Raw genomic sequence first — 23759 nt, forward strand, 5'->3', positions numbered from 1 at the left:
AAAAACACAGCTCGAGTCAAGTAAAAAAGTCTGTGTTAGTGACAGAAGAAAAATTGCTGCCTTGCAGCAAAGTAGGCATGGCTTTGTTTATGTTGGCGGCAAGATCTTGTACTCCTGAACTGCCTTTCTGTCTTTCTCAAGATAATGCTTCTGAAATGGTTGGCCAAGTAGATAATTGTGTTCATCGGCTGCGTATCTACAAATACGGTGTATTTGACAAAGTTACAACTGGCAGTGCCTTTAAGCTGTGGTTCAGTGAGTTTATCAGTTATGTATGAGTTTAGATATGTTATCACAAGTCTGCACAATCTCTTACCCAATTAATTACTGGGAAATGTGTTAAAATAATGAGTCCTGACAAATTAAGGAGGGAGAGTTTATACTCATCTAGCTATTGAACTGCTTAGTTCTAGTAGGATTTGTATTACTTATTTTGTTAAACAAACATGAAAATGAAAATACTGATGTTTGTAGCTGTCCAGACACAGGCAGAAGGAGCATTCCAGAGGGAAGCACTTTCTTTGTGAAGCCATTTAAGACAAATATTGCATTTGATCTCATTAGTCAAAATCTCCTGCTGTCACAGTGTAGTTCAGGGAGATGGTGAAGCAGTTTCCTCATCACAGCAGAATACAGCAGTGAGCACAGATGACACAGCTAAGGCAAACCAGCCCACAAATAGGACAGAACTACAACTTTACAACTTGCTCACTCTCTGTTGGCTTTTTTTTTTTTTTTTTTTTTTTCTTTTTTTTTTGTGCCCCGGTCAACTCAGACCAACTTCTCCTTCAAAAAGGGCTAGTGAATTGGGCAAGCAGGTGTTCCCCCTGGGACAGGTGGGATAGCATCCAGTGCTGGGCAGTACAGCTCAGCCACGTACTCATGCCTGCAGGAAGCAGTGCCAAGGTCTGCAGGGAACTGACCCTACATCTCCCAGGGGCAGCTCCAGCCACTCCACCAACTGACCAAAGCATCTGGCATAGAAATGTTACTGCATATTGCATTCTCTATTGTGTTTCTCTTCTAGGTGTGCTGAGCTCCTCTAGTAAATCTCAAATGCAGGTCACACTGATGAACCACAGTTTAGCAGGAGAGAGTACAGTGCCAGCATGAGCTGTAGATGAAAGTTGTGAGTTTACCAAGAGAAAGAATGAATATTTAGTCATTAATGCTCAAAAATAGTATTAAAAAAAACTGAGATTTTTTTTCATAGTTCACACTTTTCTGATTAGATAAATTAAAATACTGAGGATAGTTGAAAAATACTGGACCAAGTGGATCCTGTTGCTGTATTTGGACACCAAACCAGTACAAGTGCAGTTCTGCTCTGCAAAGTGACTGTGAAACTGTCTGGACACTTTTTTGGTAAGTGATTTGCATGTAAAGTAAATGTTTCCTGATTATCTTCCCTGAAAACTCCTCTTGTGTATTTTTGACAAGTGAGGAAGGTGATGTAGGTCAACCTATGGCTTACATCACATTTTGGTAGTTGTGATTTTCTCGCGAAGACTTTCAGAGGAGTCACTGACTCAGGCTGTAGCCAGTCCCGGTGATGATGCAGCAGAAGGGACTCGTTTGGCTGCCAGCTCTCAGCTCTGTGAGCTTTGCAGTGCTGGCAGGAACAAAAAGCAGTAAAAACTTGCCTGTCACTGAAGTCAGCAGCTCTCACAATGAATGCAAACACAGGGCAAATCTGCTGAGTAAGAAGATGCCTTCCTACACGGTAACTTTAGAAACTAGAAATCTGAACAGACAAAAAAAGAGACTAGAAATTGCTGGCTGCAAGCATGGAGTAAAATCAAGGGTGGAACTGAAAGCTTAAATGATAGCGGCAGCATTTGATGGTATCTCCCATACACATTATCCAGAGAGTGCTGATAGCATAAATTCTCAAGCCATGTTTGCTGTTTAGATTGCATTTTTGCAAGGTAATTGAGGCAGATGTAAACCTAAAGCTGTTTTTTAAGGATGTAAGTAAAGGGCAGCTCATCCTCAACAGCACAGGGCTGTCCCATGTGGCCAGCTGGAAGTGGGTTTGTTGGTGCTGTAGGATGGGCTCAGTGAGAACCTCTAACAAAATTTGTCTTTTTATTTCTGATCAATGCACATCCTCAAGTCGCACATTTGTCTGCATGTGTAGGAAGGCCAGTTTTATCTGGGTGTGAGGATGCTCTGGCATACCCGGACAGTCCTGCACCTGCCCCGAGCAGCGCAGGGTCCAGCGCTCAGCACCTCCCCTGATTCGGTGCTCTGGGCGGGGAGCTCTGGCTTTGGCGCAGCCCTTCGGTAACATCGCGCCGGGTCCAGCGCACATGTTGCCTATGCTCGCCATGCCGGTGAGCCGTGCGGTGTCCCGGGGGAGCCCGGCGTCCCGGGGGAAGGCATGGCCGGCACTCCAGCCGCGGCCGGAAGGCTCAGCCCGCCCGCCAAGTACCACAGCCAGCAGCCCCTGCCCGGCTCGGGGCTCGGCGGAGCTGCCGTCGGGTCCCGGTGCTGTTCGGAGGGGCCGCCTCTGCGGGGTCGTGCTCGGCCCCGATGGCGCCGGAGCCCGCGGCCCCTCTTGCGGCCGGCCGGCCGGCCCTGCCGCCCCCCGCCCCGGCGCATTGTCCGCCGCGACCCCCCGCCCTGCGGCCCGCCCCGTCCAGCGGCGTTCCTCCCTCCCTCCTCCGGCCGGCCCTGCCCCTCGCCCCTCTTCTCCCCAAAGGCCAATGGAGACGAGATGCCGAGAGTAGGGCCGGGACGGGCGCGCCGGGGCCGCTCCGTCCGTCCCCAGTCTCCTCCCCTCGCCCGCTGACCGGTCTGTGGAGCGGCCGGCGGGGCATGCCAGCCGCGTCCCGCTGAATGGCGCCGCTCCGCCGCCGGCCGCTGCTGCGGGCGCTGCTGCTGCTGCTGCTCCCGCTGCCAGGTGAGTCCGGCCGGCCCGCGCCCATTGTCCGGCCGGCTCCGCTGCGGCCGCCGCACGTGGCTTTATTTATCCGGCATCGGCGAGACCGGCCGCGGAGGGAGCGGGAACCGGCGGCGGCTCCGCGCTTTGTTCGCGCCGCGACGGGGCGGGGGAGGCGTGAGCGGCGCGGGCGGTGCGCGGCCCCTCCGCGCTCTGGTGAGGGGTTTTCGCTAACGATTCCTTGTAAAATCAGCCTTTTTACGACGCGTCCCGCTCCGGCTGCTTTGGCAGGCTTGTAAAATTAGCGAGCGGGCCGGGCGGAGCGGTCGCACCTGTGTGGCCGCCCCGGCGCCCCGCGGCTCCCGGGTCACCGCAGTGCCCGGGCCGGTGTGGAAGGCGCTGGTTCTCTGGCTCCCTGGCTTTTTACTGCCTGAGGGCTTCGCGCCGCTTGGAGTCTGTACCAAGTTTCCCCAGAGTTGTCCGAGTTCGGAGCGCTCGGAGCGTGTGGTAGCGATGGCTTCACCTCGTGCTGTGGGTTCCGCGGGATGACTCGCAGCTCACAGCGCGCTTGGTAACTTGCACGTCTCTGATTACATGTCTGTCCTTACAGGCAAAACGTTTTTTGTTATTTTTTTCTTCTCTTTTAGGAGTATGGTGCTTTAGTGAACTGTTTTTTGTGAAAGAGCCTCAGGACGTTACTGTGTCAAGGAAGGATCCGGTGGTTTTAGACTGCCAAGCCCGTGGTGAAGCTCCTATAACTATTACATGGCTGAAAAATGGAGGCAAAGTGTCTGAAAATGAACGGATCTACACTTTATCCAATGGCTCGTTGTATATCAGCGAGGTGGAAGGAAAGAAAGGAGAGCTCTCTGATGAAGGATTTTACCAGTGCTTAGCTCTGAACAAATATGGGGCCATTCTCAGTCAAAAAAGTCACCTCACATTAGCAAGTAAGTCCCAGCTCCTATTTATTAACCTGCTCCTGAGTTTGTGACAGCAATTCCCTGCATAACACACACCTATTGTTTTGATTGTGTACCAGAAAAATTAAAATGCAAAAGTATAGAGTAATTCCAGAGAACCTTCATTTCTTTTTAAACGTTCAGAGATTATGGGGGAAACTTATGGTGGTCCCTTTTTCAGTTCCTGATGTGGCAGAAGTGGTGCAGGCACCTGTGAGACCTCTTGGGCAGTGGTGCCTTGTGTGGATGGCTCATGTGTGTCACTGGTCTCTGGAACAGGTGGTGATGCAGGGTCATGCTAGCTACAGAAGTCCTGGGTCTTTTTTGTAGCTTGACGTTGTGTTGTGCCATCTTGGGTGGAATGATTAATGCAGATGTTTATCTCTGGGAGAGAAAAGAGGTTTTCTGGTCAACTGTAAGGCCTTGCTTTTCTGACACGTGTTCAGCCAAGCAGATGTGGGTGCTGTCCCTTTTGGTTCCTCTGGAACCTCCCAGAGGGGCCTGTTACTGGGTTCCACTGGGGAGGGAGAGTTGCATTTCTGGAGTGACTCCCTACTGCTGGGTGAATGGTGAAGGAAATAGTTGTGTCTAAGTGCCTTTATGGCTTTAACAGTGTCCCCGGGTGTTTGTTGCCCTCCATTTTCCTATCGTCTTTAAACATTGAGCAAGAGATATGTGTGAGGAACGGAATGCTATGCCTTTCTCCATGGCAGTGCAGAGCTTTGCCACTAGACTACTTCTACAACATGATCTTCTTTTGCTTCCCAAAAGTACATGGGAATGTACTTTTCAAAGAAAAGTAAATTTTGGCAAAGTAAACAAAACTTTCATTTCAAAGCAAGTATAACACAGAGAGTACACAGTTTATGTAGTCTTCTCATGTTCCCTCTATAATAGGACTTAACTGATGAACTTAATCTAATAGGAAAAGACTTCCTTTGACCTCTTCGACCCTGTTCTTAGTAGCAAGTTGAATAAAACTACTGCTGGTACCACTGTGAAAACTAGACATTAGTTCTGAGTTGCAGCTTTTACTAAATTCAATCTGAAACTAGTTAATGAAATTGGTACATTAGCTTACATTAAAAAATGTGTGAATTGTTAACATTTGTGAGCTTTTTTCTGTGTGCTTCTGATTTGATTGTAAAAACTGTCCATGAGATCCCTCAGGAAGGTGTGAAAAGCCTTGCTCAGTGAGCCAGAGCACTGAGTGGTTCAAAACCATCCTAGAAGCAGGTGGCTCCAAATGAGTGCTGAGTTTTCACATGCTGTAAGAATGTGAAACTCTGAACTCTCCATTTCAAAAAACCTGCCCACATATTACTTTTAATATTGTTTATATACAGGATTGATAGACGTGGTAATTCGTGGGTGCTTCTGGTAAAATAGTGAAAAATAAAGCATTACAACTTTTAACATTTAAATTTACCTCACCAAGTTTCAGAGTGTCAGCATGACTAAAAATTAGACAAGAAAACCCTCCTAATGAGGATAGGATTTTTTGTTGATCTTAACTAACATAAAGCTAAGCAGTGGCTGTTGGATTCTGTGGGTAGGACTGGAAAATTCAGGGCCACTTTAAATTGGAGACATTGCAGGATGAGCTCTATGCTTAATATCAGAGAACTTCTGGAATAGTACAGAGCACTATAGTAGAATAGCATGGTAATGCGGTTGAAGTATTTGGTTTTATTCAGACAGTACTGGACTTCTGTAAATGTTTTTTCCTTGCATATACATTATTTCATCAGAAAGGTGGTTTAATTTTGCTGATTTTCACCAAGAAAATCTTGTGAACCAATAGATTGCATGCTGTGGAGTGTGATTCTTGTTTTGCAGCCCTTTTTTTTTCCCCTTCCTCCCCTTCTCTGTAAGACTGTGACAAAAGGTTTCTTTTTCTTCTTTGAAAACTTGAAAGGCTTTCTATGGCTGTTGGAGAAAACTGGAAGAGATAGCGGATCCATAATGATCACAGTAGGTGCTGTTGACTTAGTGATTAAGTGGTTAACTAGTGGCCAAACATGAAGTTATCCTATGTAGCCGTCCCTTCTCTTTAGTCATGCACCAATTGGACCCGTTTCAGAATGTCATCTTTACTGTAAAGCTGTGAAATTGGGCAGTAATTTGTATTGTGATAATTTGGAGCCCATAAAACACGTGCAAAATTAGTTTTCTCTCTCATTTTCACAATGTTTCTGCCTGCGCTCATGAGCTGATTGAACTTTGCAGACATTTTAAGTGAAATAAATGAAAGTCTTGTGGGGGATTTTGTAGCCTTACAATTTTTCTTCTTAGAAGCAGTTGTCAATTGCTGCAAAGGCAAATTACTTTGTGGTCAGGGTACAGAAGGAACTATACATATTAAACAGGTGGAGAATAGGCATTAAATGGGCATTCTTTCTTTGGAGGAAAAAAGCAAATGCTCTCTTCTGTTACTGGTAGCAGCAGGGTGTGAGGATGTTCTTTTACTTTGCCTGGTCAGAGGTTTTGCCAATAAGCTTATCTTTTGCTTCAGAATTGTAATGTTTAGTGTTGCATTTGGAAATCAAAAACTTTAATCTGTCGAAGAGTTTAAGATCTGAACACACAAGGAGATCAGGTCTTGGTTTCTAAAGTTAGAAACTGGAAGCTGAAGGTTGCACTCTTGGCAAGAATTCCATTATTCATGTGCAAATTAAGAATTCACAGGGTTAAAAGGTTAGAAACTGGCCAGGATGAGGTTTACCCTTGTGATAAAGAGCAGATGACCCTCATTCATTGGCCAAAGCTTTCATGTAGCTCCTCTGCAAAGTTAGTGATTGCCATGAATTGTTCTTGAGGAATGCAGAAATTCAAATGTGAGCAGGCCTTTCCTTAAGTGTCACTATGGAGCCTTATCTCCCGAGCACATCAGAGTAGGTCTGCAGGGACAGGGTTCTTCCCCAGAGGCCCCAAGGCTTTGCTTTCCTGTTGTTCATCCATGCACAAAAGAATTTGACTAATTTAGGGCTTTTTTTTTTTTTTTTTTTTTTGAGATCCCCCTACTTTTTTAAAAGGAAACTCTGGTGCTGAGGTAGTGCTTAGGTAAAGCTAAATATTAGTTTCAGTACATGCTTGTAGTTGCTTCCAAAGCTGGCTGATTGATAGGGGGTCAGAGGAGGAGGTCCTGTCTGCTTCTTTGTGAGGCAACATGTGGGGGGATAATGGTACTACTTAAGAGCATGACTGACTCAAAATTCAACTTTTGCCACTGCTACTGAGAGAGATCTCTTTTAACAGAATATAAAGGGAATGTAGATTTCAGGGAAAGTCCTTTTGGTACAACTTTGAATCAGCCAAAACAAGCTGAGGTTTTTGTTTAACTGCATTTAAAAATTTTGATTGTTCAACCACAGTTAACTAAGATTCTATCTAAAAGTAAAGCTAGACTTCCAATAAAATATTATTCAGGAAAAATAGAGAAGGTGGATCATGTTCTGAAGCTGGTAACATGGGCATTGGGCAGTGATTGGATAGGTTGCTCAATGTCCTTTTCACAAAAAGTAGAAATGGAAGTCTTGAGATGGTTGGATGGCATATGAACTGCATTCCTAGATAACCCTTTCTCCTCTTGTAACTTGGCTGAATTGATTTTAATGTTTGTGAATTAGAAGAAATGTAAGCCTAATTCTTCTTGTACAGGTTTCTACATTTCACAAGAGTGAAATGTTACGCAAGAAGGTTTCTGGGAATGTGCTCCTGGAGGGAAACTGTGTGTGTGCCCAGTGCACTGCAGCTTGTGGAATGCTGGGCCCTTTACATATAGCAGGCTATACTTGGTAGAAAGTTCATAGTTTTGCTTACCTGCTGAGGCAGTGATGTGACCTCAGGTCCCACTGTCCTGCCAATAATTGACCATATTTATGTTTTTAAAGCCTAATATCATCTTTTCCTCTGCTTTTAAATATTTGCACTGAGGGGTGCATCCAGCTGAGCCTCTTTCTGTACTGTGACAATCCCGTTTCCTTAGCAGTTCCAGCTGTTTGTTCCCACTTTGGCATTGTGCTGTTCCTTGTGTGGGCACAGCTGCATGTGTAACTAACTGAACAGGGAACTGGTCTGGGTTAAAATAATAGAATTAAAACGAAAGATGGTGTTTAGCTCAGATGAATTCCCTGATATGGTTTGTCTTGGAGCCACTCAGTGATTGCACTGGTGTAACTGAGAGGACTGAAGTGGAGGTGGGAAGACTTAGTGGGGACAGGGGAAAGTTAATGAAACTCACACTCGTCAAACCATGGCCTTTGTGAAACATGTAGGCAAAACTTTTGCCTCTCTGCTACTGATTTTTTTAAACAATAATTTTGTATCTTGCCTTAAAATAACAGGATTAATAGCTGTAGTCTATCAATATAGCTTTCGCTCTCTATGAAATCTGTAATTTCAGGTGTCTTCCAAATTGATATAGAACTCAAAGTTATGTTTAATTATTTTAAATAGCAATGGAGAGAGGTACAAATTGTGAGAAAGGAGGGTGGTGTTAGGGGGCAGAAGTGGTTTGGGACTGAGGTGGAAGTGAAATGGCAAATGGCAGCTGTAGGCAATAGTCTTGTATTGAAAGAGAGCAAAGTCTTAATGCTGTGGAACTGGTGTGGTTACAGACAGCTCGAGGAACCTGGTGGTCTGGGTTTTGACAACTGCTGTTGCTTTGATTAGTTGATTGGAATATCCTGAGAGGAAAATTTGTTTCTAAGCTGAGAGTGCACATGGCTGATCGTTAGTACACTTAAATTCCAGTATATTCAGGCAGGAGGATGAGGTTCCAATATCTTAGTCAGCAATGACAGTTGATAATGGTGAAGAACAGTAAGATTTTTGTTCTTTAACTGAGATATCCTGAAGAAATAAGAAAACTGGGAAATACTGTCTTTCTTAACACTTTTTATTGTAGTATTTTCCTCTAAAACTCCCCAGGCATCTTTTGACCTGGAGTCCTGCAGCACCTTGATGGAAGACAGTTATCAGTATCCTTTAAAGACATAACCATTAGTTACTTCTTTGTTGTTGGTACTAGGGCATTCCCTCCTTTTGCAGCAATGACTGGGCTGCACTTGTAAGAGTTCTTCCACAGGATAAGGAATGGGCTTTTATATTGTTACCAAGATTAAAAAATGTATAAAACTTAGCTTAGTGTGCATGAACGGTGTTTGTTTCCACTACCATGTCACTTGACAGGTGAGCTTTTTATGGGTCTCCTCAACACCTCAGTTTCAAATTTGTGTCAAGCCTAATGCCAGACTGAGGCCTTCCATGCCCTTGCTTTTCTTCCTAGCTAGTCAGACCAAAGCTGTTAGGGTTTATTTACTAGTTTTTATCATTGTAACTTTACAATGTATGAAGTTTTTACTAGCTTCTTTTTAAAAAGAATGCTCAATCTTTTTGGCAGTGCACTCTGTAGCTAATAAAACCTTCACCTACATGAGAAATGTTGAAGGAAAACATGGTGCTGTGCTAGATGTTGTTTAGAGCTGTGGCCAAAGGCACTCACTCCTTACCTGGTGTTCTGTGGATTTAAGTTGTGTGTGTGTGCTGTGTGCACAAACCTATAGAGATTCCTTTCCTGCTTCCAAAGCAATGTATGGCAGCAAAAGATGCTGTTCTGTTCCTGCAGTGTGGTGCTCCTCCCTCCACTGCTCCCTTTCTTCCCCCTCCCTTTTTCTCTGCATTTCTTGGTGTAGAAATTGTTGAAAGGGCATTCAGTAAGGCCCCCTTTTGTCAGCCAGCTCTGATTATCCTAAAGAAAAGGATCTCACTCTGAGCAGTTGTTTGCCTAGAGACTTGTTGTCACGTCTTCACAATTTAACAGCTGTGGCTATTGATGGTGTGCAGAACAATTTAAGACAATGACAAAAGAGAATCTTGGAGGAAGAATTTAGAAGTTACTAAGCGTTTTCCTACAGAAATATGGTCATGCCCATTGTTGGACAAACTTGTGCTTAGTATTTGTTTTCCTCAGCATTTTGTATTTTTTCCACACTTTATCTCCAAAATTGTGGACATAATCTTTATTTAGTTTTGCTTTTTTTTTTTTTTTGTTTTGTTTTTGTTTCATCAATAGGCCCAGCTGTTAAATTGGGATTGATTACTTCCAGTCTTTATAACTGGTAATCACCACCTAAGTGAAAAAGTAATCAACAATGTCAAGACTCCACATTTTGTTGAGTAAGTGTGGGTTGTATGGTCAACATTAGTTACTAGGGTCAACCTCTAGGTAGCTTTTAAGCAGCAGCATTTTAAGCAGCGAATGCATTTTAAAGTTGATTGTCTCAGCAATTGAGTTAGAGGTGGAAAAAAAAATCGCACTAGATCATTTGTGTTGGGAGTTAGAAATCCATCTGGCAGCCTTCCAAAACCTGCATCTGTAGTGGAAACAATTTTTGGTTGTATGGGTTAAATTGTTACTTTTAAAAGACTGAAACAGCAGACTTAGGGAAGAGACGTCTGTGAAACCACCTGAGTATGGACAGTTTGCTTATGACTTAGTGTATGCAATTATTGTCAACTACTTCTCATTTTTTTCTCTATGTAAAAACTTTGGAGGGAGATGGCCTTCCTAATTTATTAGAGGAAAATATAAGTAAGCATTACTAGACAGATTTTTTTTTCTTCTGCTTTTACTTTGTTTCATAACTCTTGATAGTAATTCTATTGGTTTTGTTGGGGTTTTTTTAATGAAATCAAAATTGGTCTTAGGTGAGTAGAAGTTCTTTTTTTGTTTGTTTTTAACAACATAAAGCTCTCAAAGACAAAATAAACGAAGTGACATCTGGATAATGCAGTTATCATCTCAAGGCCCTTTTCAAAGTGCTTGTTTCTCAAGTGCTCATCTCTTGTTCTGGTAGAGGTTTCTGACAAATCAGAGCATCTGCAATGTAGGGAAATAGAATCTAGGTATCATTTCCCCCAGAGGCAGACAGCTCTGCTCCTGAAGTTCACTTGGATTCTTATTTTCAAAACCCAACAACAACAGAATGTGTAATCTTTAATGGGGTAAAAATTTCAGAGTTCCTGAGTCTTTCTGTGCCAGTATTGCACTGAACAACTTCTAAAGCTCCCATGTGGTCAAAGTCTTTTCTGACTTTGGCTGAAGAGAAAACAGTTAATTTTTTGGTAGCTAAGCTTGAGCAAGTTTGGTTCTAGCCTGAATATTGTAGCAGTAGTATTCAGTAAGTAACTGCTTGTTTACTGGATGTCAGAACAGTAGAATGCAACATGAGAAATGATACTTTATTACACGAGGTAATAAGAGGTAAGTTATTACAAGCATTAAATGTGTCATCTGGTGTTCTTTTAATACATAGCTGGGGGGAAGTTAAACTAAGTCTTTACAGCTTGTGGTGTGCATCTTATAATGATGAATGAAAGTTGGAAACTGGAGAGGATCCCATGAACAGAAGCAATTTTATATTTTCAAATTTGATTTTTATTGTCTTCAGATAATAATCCTGATCACATTGATTGATTACATTGTTAGCTCTCATTCCAGTAGATCAGAATTTCTTGTGTAAAACCTTCTTGGTTTCTGGGGTTTTCTTGGCTCTACTTTGAGCCATTTCAGATTGAAGTCCAAACAAGTTAAAATAAGTTTAGAAAACCAGCTTACATCTCAGTCTTTGCAGTATGAGTTTCTCGTGTGAAGTAGCAATGCTCCGTTTTCTCCCTCTAAAATTGTAAAAGTTATCTATCACCATGTCCAAATCACCGTATTTACAAAGTGGGTTTGTCAGCTCTTTTAAGCTGTATTGAGATACTTTCTACTTTCTGTACACCTTAAAAAGGAGAGGAAAACATATCAAATAGCAAAGCTTTTCATTTATTTGCTGATCTGTTCTAACTCTGAAAATTTTCTCATTATTTGTGTCCTCTCCAGTGTTTCCACTCCTTCTTCTTTGTCATGTCAGATGCAGGCTGATTTTTCTGCATTTAGTTAGTTATTGTTTTTTCCTTTTCTCTTATAAATTGTCACATGTGTGCTACATCATTGCTTTGGATCTGCAAAACTGCTTCTGGTGACCCTCCTTCCTTATTCCTCTCTGATGCCTGGAAGGAGGTGCTGTTTTCCAGTGGAGCTTATTTTCGCAGCTGTGGCAGAGGAGGGAAGTGTCATAAGATACTTTGAGGTCAGTTTTGACCCCAAATTTAGATGAGGTAAAGATGATTCTACAGAAGTATAATATCTTGTCTCAGGTGCTCCGCCTCTCACGTAAAATCAAACAATAATTATGATTAAGAAAAAGCTGTTTTAATAGCCATTGCAATAATATACAATAAAACCAGGTCAGTATTACACTGTAGTGTTTTTTGCTGTACAACTTGTTACAACTGGAAGTTTTCAAATAACCCGTTATCTTTTCAAAGAAACCTTAAAATGAAAGTCTTTGAACATGCAGAAGAATTTTAAATGCTTACTCCTGCTTGTACGATCTTGAACATATTAATAAATTGCTTAGATGACTTATCAGCAAATTAACTAGGGTAAATTATTAAATTACCATTTCACCGTCCAAATCAAGATCTCCAGTAAACCTCTAATAACTGTAACATGTGCCTCAGGCAGAGCTGTGCATTATGTATGTTCTTTGTAACGAGAATTCGTTGACTTTATGAAGCCATTGACAGACATTTATCATTTTGTTCATTAAACCTGTCTGTGACATCCGGTAAATTGATGTTAACTGGAAATATTCTTTGGGAGTTCTGGCACGACTCTGTCATTTTGCCTGAGGAGAAACTTTGTACCTAGCATGTCCCAAATTACAAGGGTGAAACTTCCTTCCCCCACCTCCTCTCTGAAAGCCTAAGTGAGCATATGACCAGCTCTTTTTCTCCCTCTCTTGCTCTTAATGCTTATTTATGCAAACAGCCCTGTAGCCCACAATTTGCAAGCAGATTTATCATTGATCTTCAATAGAGGTTGAAAGTGGATCCTGCTTTTATTAGTTCAGCCAGTCTGTGCCAGGAAGGCGGCTCAGTTTTATCCCACAGCGTACAAGAAATTAACTGTGGAATTCTTGGGAGCATTGATGGGAGTTTTGTGACATTCTCTGCACGTGGCAGTTAGTACTTGTTTGTAATGGTCATAATCTTTACCCACTGTTGCTTACTGCTGATTTTTGCAGTGTTTCGTAGGTGACCAAATGCATTGCTGAAAGCCTTTATAAATAGTGCTTTGTGTGGTCTTTTGAAATTACTTCGTTTGGAATGATGAATATTTCATTTTTTTTCTGCTTTTGAGCACCCAGTGTGGAAAAAAAATACACACTTTTAACACCTGCCAGTGTTTGATTCCTGTGGGATAGCTATCTCTGGTAGTGGTAGAGGTTGTTAATAGGATGTCTGCCTGCCTTCTAGTGTTCCTGTTGTGCTACCTGAATCCAACTGTATTGGGGATTTCTCAAACGAGAATGAATAGACTAACAAATTGTGCCATAACTGACCAAAATATCCATTACATAAAATTTTTGTCTTTTGAGAGAGAGTAGAGCAGTTGGCTCTTGAAAATATATTGTGTCTCACTACATAATAGTTCACTGGATTAAATGAATTTATTGATTTCTGCTTCTTTACTGACACACATTTATGAGCAGTTTCTTTGGCACCATGGCCACATGTCAAAGGTCATAACTTTCCTTCACTGTGGAAGAATAAAAGCTTTCAGATGGTGAATCCCTGAAATCTAAACAGGGCTTTATCCTCCCTTCCCCCCTCAATATAATTACTGGTTTTGCATGGATTTATTTAAGATAAATACACAATAATTATTAAAAAACCTGTACATACGAAAGGAACCTCTATATTATCTATCATAAAATATCTGCAGGAAACTCTATGCATAAAAGGCAACATACCTAATCTACTAATAGGTATCATTATGGAACACATGATAGTATAGTAGACTCCTTTATGGCTAGAGATTTTATTGAAAATGGTCACTTTTTAGAACAGAATACATTTTTTTCATGATGAATTTTATTAGCTATAGTTTAGAAACAGTGTTTCTTTCCTTTAAGAGTTGTGTACAATTTTTGCAGCAGAGTAGATCCTGGAAGTAGGTCCTACTGAGAAAATGAAGCATGTTCAAAATCTGTGCTTTGTGTTTAGATGAATGTTTATAACGTTGACATTTTCTTTATTGACCTTCATTAGTAGTAAGTAGCCTGTGGGGTTTTTTGGTGCGCACAAGATATGAAATCCACTCATGACGTAAACATGAAGTTATTAAAAAAAGAAACTGCAGTGAAACATAAAGAAGTTTAATCAGTCCACTAGTTTGCTGGAGGTAAGTAGGCAGGAGTAGTGCGGCTTTGGCTCTATCTGGGAAGAGCTTGTCTTCTCTTTTCAGCAGCTACTGACTGGTAGATGAGCTCTGACCATCTCGAGAAATAGCAGTGTGAAGGTAACCTCACCAAGGTGTTGATTTAAAATAATTGAAATATTTGTGCTTGGTAAGGTGACATAGGTTTGAATTGTTAGCATGGTCTGGCTTTGGTCCTCTTAGCAAGGATGTTTCTGAAGGAGCAGCAGAACCTTGAGTTCTATCACTGGAAAAAACACCCCATGATTTTCTAAGGAGGCATAAAAAGTCACCCCACTGCCTGCCCCAAGAAAGAATCGTCTGCCAGACTTTGGTTTTGCATAGTAGAGATGAAACCTATTGATGCTTTTAATCATGATTCTTGAAAAAAATCAGTGGTAGACTTTTCTTCTGCTCTATTATTTTTCTGTGTGTGTGTACAATCTAAGGGGGCTAGTGGCACTCTCATCTTAAATTTGCTAAATATTTATACTGTAGAACTGTAGTTGCTAATTTTCTGACATGTTAACATTTTTGATAGAAATTGGCCATGTCAGTATTCATCTCTGCTTTTTAATTTTTCTAATACAATATATTTCATCAGGACTATTTATCCTGTTCCCTAGAACAAATTTAAGATGAAACTGTTTCCTTTGTATGGCTTTTTTTTTTCACTAGGACAGCATAGAAATGTCTACTTAGGGAACAGAGACATGGAACTTATTGAGGTCTTGGTGTCTGGAAGTAGCTTTTGTTATTGCTAGGACAAGAATTGGTTGTCCTGTAATTCTGAGGAAAAATCTCAAACTTTTTTTGTTTTTTGAATATGTTCACACATCTTCACTCTGCTTGACTAGCTCAAGACAGGAGGTGATGTTTGTGCTGAGCCTGTTGCCTGTGAAACCGAGTTGGGCTTTCCCTCTAAGCAGTCCTGGACAGATGTAGACTTGCTTTTTTTCCCCTGTTCTGCATTAATGAGGAGCTGAAGTGTGATCTAACACTGCCTGGAGAAACCAGCTGGCATTGAAAGCTGGAAACAATGCTCTAATTACCTGGAGAGGAAGTTTGGGAGGGGAAGGGGGTGAGGTGGAGGTGTGAGTGCTCTCATGTGTCTAGAGGTCAGGAAGGGTACTGGTGGGGAGAGGGGAGTGCTGAGGAGAATCTCGTGGAGTGAGGGGACCTGGGCTTGGCTCGTTTGCAGATTGCCGTGGGTACAAGTTCAGAGTGGAAGAGGACTGGGGGTCTGGCAAAGACTGGCTCAAGAGTGTGCCCATCAGAGCAGCTGAGCTTTCAGGACATCGAATGTGGACCCAGGAGGCCGGGCCTTCCCACGGGAACTTCAGAAAGACAAAGAATAATCTCCTAGTATGGGGAGCTTTAGCGTATTAAAAATGCATTTATGATTCAGCCAGAAGCTTCTGCAATATGTGACATGAGTCCATTTGTCCCGACTTTTCAAGGGAAGTCTTTAATTACGTATTTCTTATGGCCTCAATATTTGAAACGAGGTTCTGAGGTGTGGTCAGTTGGAGCTGCAACAAGTTGAGGGAGCTGTCCATGATTGCAATACATGGAGCACTGTGAAAGATCAGTCTTGTGTCTTGGATGTCTAAATTTAGTGAATATTTCAGTCCACCATTCAAATGTTTGTCCACACCCAACAGTAAAATTAAAATAATAATAGGATGTAATCTCAAGGTGTTGTGAAAGTGGATGCAGTAACATTTGTGAAGAACTGTCGTGCAGAGCCCTGCAGGGAAGGCCAGAAGGAAGCTGGTAACTCTGTTCAGGGCAGTGCTTTAGACAGTGTAATACAAGGAATGAGGCCACACACTGAACAGAGAGGAGAAAACAAAATATTGAATAGATGCTCATTATGTGAGTACCATTCATTTGGTGCTGTGAATAGTGGGGGAAGTGCAATTGTGCACTTGTATTGTTTCCTAAAGCATGTACATAAACAGAGCAAATCAGTTACATAAACAGCATGATTTCTTCAGTTTCCCTACTTCTGAGCATTTGGGAAATTTTCATCATGTGTGTATACACACGTAAGAGATATATTGAATGTGTGAATGGGAAAGTTTAGGGATTAAGTTAATTTATCTAATGATGTGTGTAATTCCAAATGAATTAAATACATATGCGTGAAAGTATTAGAGTTTTATATGGGTAGGATGTCATGAAGAAAAGATCTGTAACAGAGGGTCTTGTGGCAACTTCTTAAACAAGTAAGTTTGTCAACCAAAACATGGGCTGGTACCTGAGCATGTATTTAGCAATAACTTTAACTTGATAATAACAGTCCTCAAATTATATGTATGTATGTATGTATGTATGTATGTATGTATGTATCTATCTATCTATCTATCTATCTATCTATCTATCTATATCTATACACATATATGCTCATCTGTGCACTCTCTGATGTTTGGCAATACAAAAGTGGCTCTTTCTGTCATCTGACTGAGGTGAAATCAGGTGTATTGCTGGTGCAGAGGAGAAGAGCTTTTTTGAGGTGCCAGGCAGGGCTATGGGCTCCAGTGCTGTGGAGGAGTTGGCACCTGTGGGCTTCACCTTCTCTTTCATCTGCTCTGTCTCTTCTCTCAAATATTTACTCCCCCACATAGCCTAGACTGTCAACTGCTTTTTAGGCTACAGGTCTTTTGTTGAGCCGAGCTGTAGGGCAGATTTTTGGAAAAACAGCCCTGCAGTCACAACTAGAGAAAAGTTCCAATGCTTGTCTGGTTCGGTTTGTTGTTGTTGTGGGGTTTTTTTTGATTGTTTGTTTTTGTTTTTGTGGGTTTTTTTTTCTTTCTTTTCCTGATACATTTATGTAAGGACTCAAAGGTGGTGGAGCATTCAAGACCTCGTGCCTTCAATGCAATATGTGCATCTAGATCTTCTTGGGGATCTGTACCTTTGGGTGCTGGGACCTTCTTTCTCTGAGGATGCTTTTCACAGGCCTGTTCAGAAGCTAGAATTATGGGGAAGCATAAAGCATTATTTTTATTTATTTTAATTGTTCCTTTCCTCACTATTTAGTTGCTGCCGTGTTCACCATTGTCTTCCGTTTATCTAAATAATGGTTGCCTGGCCTTTCACAAACTTGTGATGGGGAAAGATGGTGACCACCTGAAACAATAATATCTGTGGCAGAATAGCCTGAGAACTTTAAATAACCAAAGGGGACTGTTTCCAAGGCAGCTAAGTGACCTTTGGATCCCAGGAGTAGACTATTCATAGAGGCAAAGCCTTTGTCCTGCTTTGACCAGTGGTCAGTGAACTCTGGCAGGCCCCTCGGCTCACCATCTTGGCCCTAGACTAGCAGCTGGTGATTGATTCATTTAACTGTCCAGATTCACATTCTTCTGTCAAGGACTTGTCAAGGAAGAAAAAGGTTCTATGGAGGGCTATTCATTTTACTAAAAGGAAGGGGATGCATTATATGATTGAGTGGATTACTTTTGGGTCAGAAGAGTTCCTGCATTGCTCCGTTTTAATTCGGCCTTCAATCAAAGAGAGATTTAGTTTATCAGTGCAGTGTGGTGCTCATGTAGAGGGACAGATAATTTCAATTCCATCAGTGCAATAGGGTTGTGTTGTTTTTGTTGTTTCCCCCCGTCCTTTCTGTGATTTGTCCACCATACTAGGTTTCTGCCAAAAAATCCATAGATTTTTGTGATTGGTTGATATGAAAGAGTTAAGAATATTAATTACTATTAGTCTCACTCTTAGATTTAATGTGCTTATTATATGAGTATTGATGTTCCTACTACCTCTCATATATGGTTTTGAGCAACCCAGGAAAGCATCAAGTAAGTCAAAAAAGATTAGTGTATTACCTCTGTTTTGGAAGAGAAAAGTGAGAAGAAAATAAATTAGACAGGATCAAACTAATAAATTACTTTCCTCCAGACAACACAGCAATGGTAAAGCTGAGGGTAGAACCTTGTATTTTCTATCTAATATCTGCGTTCACCTGAAGCAATAGTTTGTTGTACAAACTCATCACTTTCTGAATGCTCGGGAGAGCTGTTTCCTTCTACTGGTTTAGAACGCCCTTTTTTTGTAAAACCAGGGAAGGTGTTTCCATGCATTATGAAACTTGAATAATTTGTTCAGTTTTACAACTAATACGTCCAAAAAAACCAACTTTGAGTTGCGCTAGGGAGGTGTGTTTCAGCTTCAGCGTGTTGCCAGGCCGCTCTTTCCATTTGCCCTCCAGCTGGGTTGTGTTTCCTTAGCATTAGGATTTCCTTGCTGGTCCTCTTCACGAAGCACTGAGCAAAGCACGGCGTTCTTAGCTCCTTCCACTGGAAATAACAGGCATTAGAGAGCAGATCCTGCCAGTTAACCTTCTGCCTCAGTTTGAATGAGCACGATGGGCTGCAGCAGATGAAATACGACCTTCAAGTTTCTTTTCCCCACTCTCCTAAGCTATGTATTGTTTTGATTTGGCTTATTGAACGTATTATGAGGGATTTCTGATTGGCTCCAGGCCAAGGTATTTTACCTCTGCTGATGGAAGTGCAAGTGCATAATTTAGAAGAAAATACAGTGAAGCTTGATCTCTTGTATCCTTTTCTCTCCCTCTTTTTTGGGGGAAAAGGAGAATTTTGATAAATGAATGGCTTAACTACCTTAAGAGCACAAGGAAAGATGGAAGTCTGAGATAATCTAACCTTGCTAACACTTCTCTGTTATACACCTCTGCATATGTGTCAAAAATCTGGGATAAGTAAAACATCTGTTGAATAGGCAGCCTTCTTTCATGGAGGCCTGGTGCTATTCCTCTCCTGCCAGCAGCTGCACTTCCTAGAGATCGGTCCCCTTGCTTGGGACTTGCTTGTTTCAGGCTGGAGTAGGACGCCTGAGATGGGGATATCAGCTTCTCTGGGCTCCTGAGAACACTTCACTCAGTGCTTCCCTGATGGCTTTGATTCATGGCCTTGAGTTGGAGACAAACAATCAGCTTTTAAAAATCATGGAAAGAAAAAATGGCTTGTTATGGTGTATTGGAAAATATAAGTAATCTAATAACTAGATGTATTACCTACTTGGGAGAACATGGCTGTTTGGTTGTGCTATGGCTGGGCAAACTGGAAATCCAGGAGTCCAACAGTTGCCTCCCATCCAAGCAGTCAATAGCCATAGTAAGGTGACTTCCTCTAAAGACCTTAAAGGCAAAATAATTTTTATCTGAAAGCTTCACTTCTGTTTTGTTTCATGCGAAAATTGCAAGAGTTGTAAACACTTCTCCCTCCCGCTCCTCCGGAATTTTTCAGGTAAACATCTAATGAAAGGATTTAAGTAGCTTCAATAAATAGGTAGTACTGACAGTGTCTTTTGTTGTTTGGGTTTTTTTGTGTGAAATTTGTTTCTGATTTTCTCCCTGCTGCTCTCAAAGTTTAGGACATTCAGATTTAACTGTTAGTTACTACCCTCTGCTGAAAGACTGTCCTTGGGTGAGATCTCTGGGCTGTGTAATGCAGTAGTGGGGCATTTGGTGACAGGGAAATGAGCTGCAGGCATTTGGCCCTTGAGAGTGGAGGCATTTCTTCTTTCCTTTCCCCGTGGGAATGAGGAAATGTTGACATTTGGAGAGGGGGCTGAAGGGCTTGAATTCCCAGCACCCCTGCTCAGCGTTTTGCATTGAAATGGTCTTTCATCCTGGGATGCCGATTCTGAAACACTGTAAGCAAAAAATGGAGAGTGCTCCTATCTCTCTTCTGAGAGTCTGGAGACTTAACAGCACCACCATATCAACTTACACTCATTCATATGGGGATGGTGTCAGTTTGCCACTGTATGAAATGAAACCCCTTCCTCTGCCTTCCCCCAGATGTGAGGGAAGGCGCAGGGTGGGTGGTGCAGCACAGGAATGTGTGGGGCCCCACTCCTGGCCTGGGATGTGCTCTCTGGTGCTTCCTCTGATTGATGAGCTAGGCAGGGTGAGGTGAAGAGTGGGTTTTGCATGCTGCTTAGGGTCTGGTTTTATTTTAGCCAGGAATAGCATTTATTTATTTTTAGAGATACAAGACCGATAAATAGAGGTCTTACCCTTCTGCTGGCATCTGTAGTGAAATTCACTGGTCAGAATGGGGCAGATTGATGCTTCCAGTGCTGCAGACTTTTGTTGCAAAGTGCTGAAATTGTCTTTTCTGTGTTGCACTAAGCAGTTATTAAATTTTTCTTGTTCTTTGAGGAACTTTAGAATCATAGCAGTCAATCTTTAAATATTTCGTGTTCAATTTTGATTTGTGTGTTTATTTTGGTTTTGTTTGGTTTTGTGTTTTTTTTTTTTTTTTTTTTTTTTTTTTTTTTAAATTTTATTTTATTTTTATTTATTTTTCTTTTTGGATGCCCGATTAGGTTAGTTGTGAAAGGACATGTCTTTTGTTGCAAAATCCGGCTTGTGTTCTGATCCTTGTCTTCATGTTGTAAAGTGCAAAACTGTGCTGGATGTTCCCCATGCAACAGTTGGGCTATTAAGCAGAACTAATTCTTCACAGAATGGCAGCAACTCCAAAGAAAGGCATCTGTGGGATTAAGCATAGATACTAGAAGGCAATCACTGGGCAAACTGCTGAAGGAAATCAGTCCTTGCAAGGAAGAAAGTGGTGTGTTCTTTCCCCTGAATGCATGCAGCCACACAAGTAGAACAGCTTTGAAGCTGGTTAATGTGGCTTACTGTGTGCCTTTTCTCTCCTATTTCCTATGCTTCTTGTCTGCAGAAGAGCAGAGGGGAATTCCTTGATAAGTGCATTAGCATTTATTGTGCCTTCTGTGGCCACACACTGTTGCCTGGATGATAGATAGACTGAGAAGGGAAAACCCCAGCTGGGATGCCTTCAGAAGTGAAAAGATCAAATCTCTCATGCTTGTTTACATGGTTTGGTAAGGAATGTCAGTCACACCATCAATAAACTGTTGAATATATAGAGTCACACATTTCAAAGCCTCAAGCTTTTAATTCCTTAAAACAGTGCTAGTGATAACTCCTGAGGTGATACGTTTGTCTGCTTTTATTGGGAGGGGTGGTAGTGGTCTATTTGTTGCCTCCTATTAAATGATTCAGGTGTAGTAAGGAAATATGTGTACTCGTGAGTAGCTTGCATGTAGCTGCAAGAGTGGCATTTCTGCAATATCAGTAGCTGCTTCTACCAAAGTAAAATAGAAAGACCTGGGTGTATTACCCTGTACTTTCTTCCCTCACACATTGAGAATTCTGATGCATGCCCTTGCATTGCAATATTGGATTCTCATCTCAGTGTGGCTCTAAGAGCACCTGATGGGCAGGAGAACAAACTGTAAAATAAGGCGTTCGCGGGTTGGCAGTGTGTCAGTGAGGATCCTCCTGTTATTTTCTCTGGCACATTGCTGCTACCTAGGATCCCATTTATTGTCCCAATTATGTTAATGTGCTATGGAGAACAGGCTCTGTGTCTGTTCCAGTGGTTTGAAGAAGTGAGGGGGGAACAGTACAGTCTCTAATGGTCACCTTGTCAACTTGTGCCTTTCTATTCCTGCATGTGTTTCTGCATTGAAGAGAACTTTTGATGGGTGATTATCCACTTTGAGGAAGCAATTTTCTTCAACTGTTTTGAGATTTTTTCCATAACATAACAGAGTGGACACGCTAATTATGAACTCTTTCTGTTGATAAGGTTAACACTTTCCAAAATTTAGCGCTGCCTGTTTAGCAAAAGAAGAGAGCTTCTTTCTTACAGTACAATATATCCTGAGAAGAAATTATTGCTTTTATCCTTGAAAAAAATTGATCAGTATCAGAGAGATTCCTGATGTATTGTGATGGTATTGAGGTATTTTTTTCTTAACTTTTCAAGGTTTTCCTCCTTTCTTGTGAGCTGTCTTTGGGATGCATCCACTTGAATCCTCTCCTCTTGATTTTCTGCACTGGAATAGATCAGAAACTTGCTCACAAAACATCACTTCTGTATGTGGATATCATGGTTTTAAGCTGAAACCAGGACAGTGGAGAAGACAAGATATTTTCCTGCTTTCTGAGGATACTGCAAGAATGAAGGAATAAGGATATAGTGTAGCAAAGAAAGGATAAATGAGTACATTTTCCCAAAAACCTGATCCAGGAGAGCCTAGCTGACTTCTGGGATTTCAGGAAGAGAAAATACTGAATGAGAAACTTCAGACTGGTCTCAGATTTGAGAAGCTGGTGGTGAAACATGCCTGTGTGTGGCCATAAGCACTTTTATAGAATCTAGTCCCAGCCCAAATGATGGAGAGTTGAGTGATCTTCAGTGAACAAATTCAGACTTGGTTATTCCTGTGCAGGGATTTTTAAAATGATCATTTGTCAGCCACTGAATTAGGAGCTTTAAAGAAAGGAGCAGGGGGACCTGAAAGTGTTAGAGGAAACAAATGAGATTGCAGCTGACATCTCCAAGGGAACTTTTGTTCGAGGGTGCTCAGGCTGTTGACCTCTTTGCTTCTCCATTTCATTGCCTTTAGATTATAGCATTCTTCAGTACCAGAAAAGTAGTGGGTAGTTTGTGAATGGGCAATTTTTAAAGTTTTGGTTTTCTAAAGCAGGGACACTGGACATCGCTGGACAAAGATTTTAATGCACAATGAATTAGTTTTGCTTTGTATTTTACAAGTATGGGTTTTGTATATGAGGCTAATGATTTCTTTTCTCACTTCTCGTCAGAGATTGGAGAGTAATTCCTGGTGAACTGCATCTTAGTTTGGAATTCATTAGCTCTAAACGTTGCACTTCTTCGATATCTGTGCAAGTTGGCAAGAATATGAGAGAGGAAAGGAAAAGTGAGACCATACCTTTGTTTCTTACCTTTTCCACCACTTCCTCCATTGCATTCCTCTCTCATTGATTAGTTTAGTCTGGAAGGTAGTATGTGGTAGGCTTGGAGCAATTGTTTGCAATAAGATGACTGTAAGTTTTAGCAGAGCAGTTTCCCAAATTGCCTGGCACTATGTTGAAGGCAAACTGCAGTAAGCTGTGCAAAGGAGCTCAGCTTTTAGCTGAGCAGTCAGGGCCTTGGAGAAGATTTGTCCAGAGCAGAAGTAATGAATTGAGAATAGCAGAAAGGGCAGATGGCCCAAATCCTCACTCATCACCTCATCTGGGATCTTCTTGGTATTTATCAGTGAAAGCTTTCTGTAATTACCTCTATGTGCAGAGCATTTTCTGGTCCCTCCAAAACTCAGAATGTGATTTTGAAAGGGTTTTTTGCAGGCTAATGCCTCAGTAAAATTTCCTCCTTAGATACAACAGTACTGCTCTGTGAACTGAAACGTGGGGAGCACATGGGGTGAAGGATCAGTTTTGTCTAAAGGGAATGTCAATTTTCAGAATGTCAATTTTCATGGCCAAACCTGGCTCATGTTCTGTGCTCGTGTCTTTCACACTGTAGAAATGGGGTTTCCAATATTGTTAGCTTTTTGCAACACGTGGGCCTTTCTTTTTACTATTATTATTGTTGTTTAGGTTTGTGTTTTCAGGAACCCAAATTGTAGGGCTGAGCTAGCAGCTCATAAAAATGCAGTTCCATAATTTCCCACTCTGCAGGGTTTTCCAAAGCATAAGAACGATTGCTGT

The 23759-nt window shown here is 41.7% G+C and overlaps 1 protein-coding gene across 1 annotated transcript in view; it reads left to right on the forward strand.

Moving 5' to 3' along the window:
• The first annotated feature begins 2764 nt into the window (after positions 1–2764).
• Positions 2765–23759, forward strand: part of PRTG (protogenin) — a 67948-nt gene continuing 46953 nt past the window's right edge. The window contains exons 1-2 of the mRNA XM_066196216.1: positions 2765–2905; positions 3532–3834. Of these exons, the coding sequence (XP_066052313.1) occupies positions 2842–2905; positions 3532–3834 (367 nt within the window). The 5' untranslated portion in view covers positions 2765–2841. The remainder of the gene's footprint in view (positions 2906–3531; positions 3835–23759) is intronic.

The sequence above is a fragment of the Chamaea fasciata genome, unplaced genomic scaffold (assembly GCF_029207755.1).
Source record: "Chamaea fasciata isolate MVZ Bird 193981 ecotype frontalis unplaced genomic scaffold, bChaFas1.0.hap1 SCAF_14, whole genome shotgun sequence".
Classification (NCBI taxonomy): Eukaryota; Metazoa; Chordata; class Aves; order Passeriformes; family Sylviidae; genus Chamaea; species Chamaea fasciata.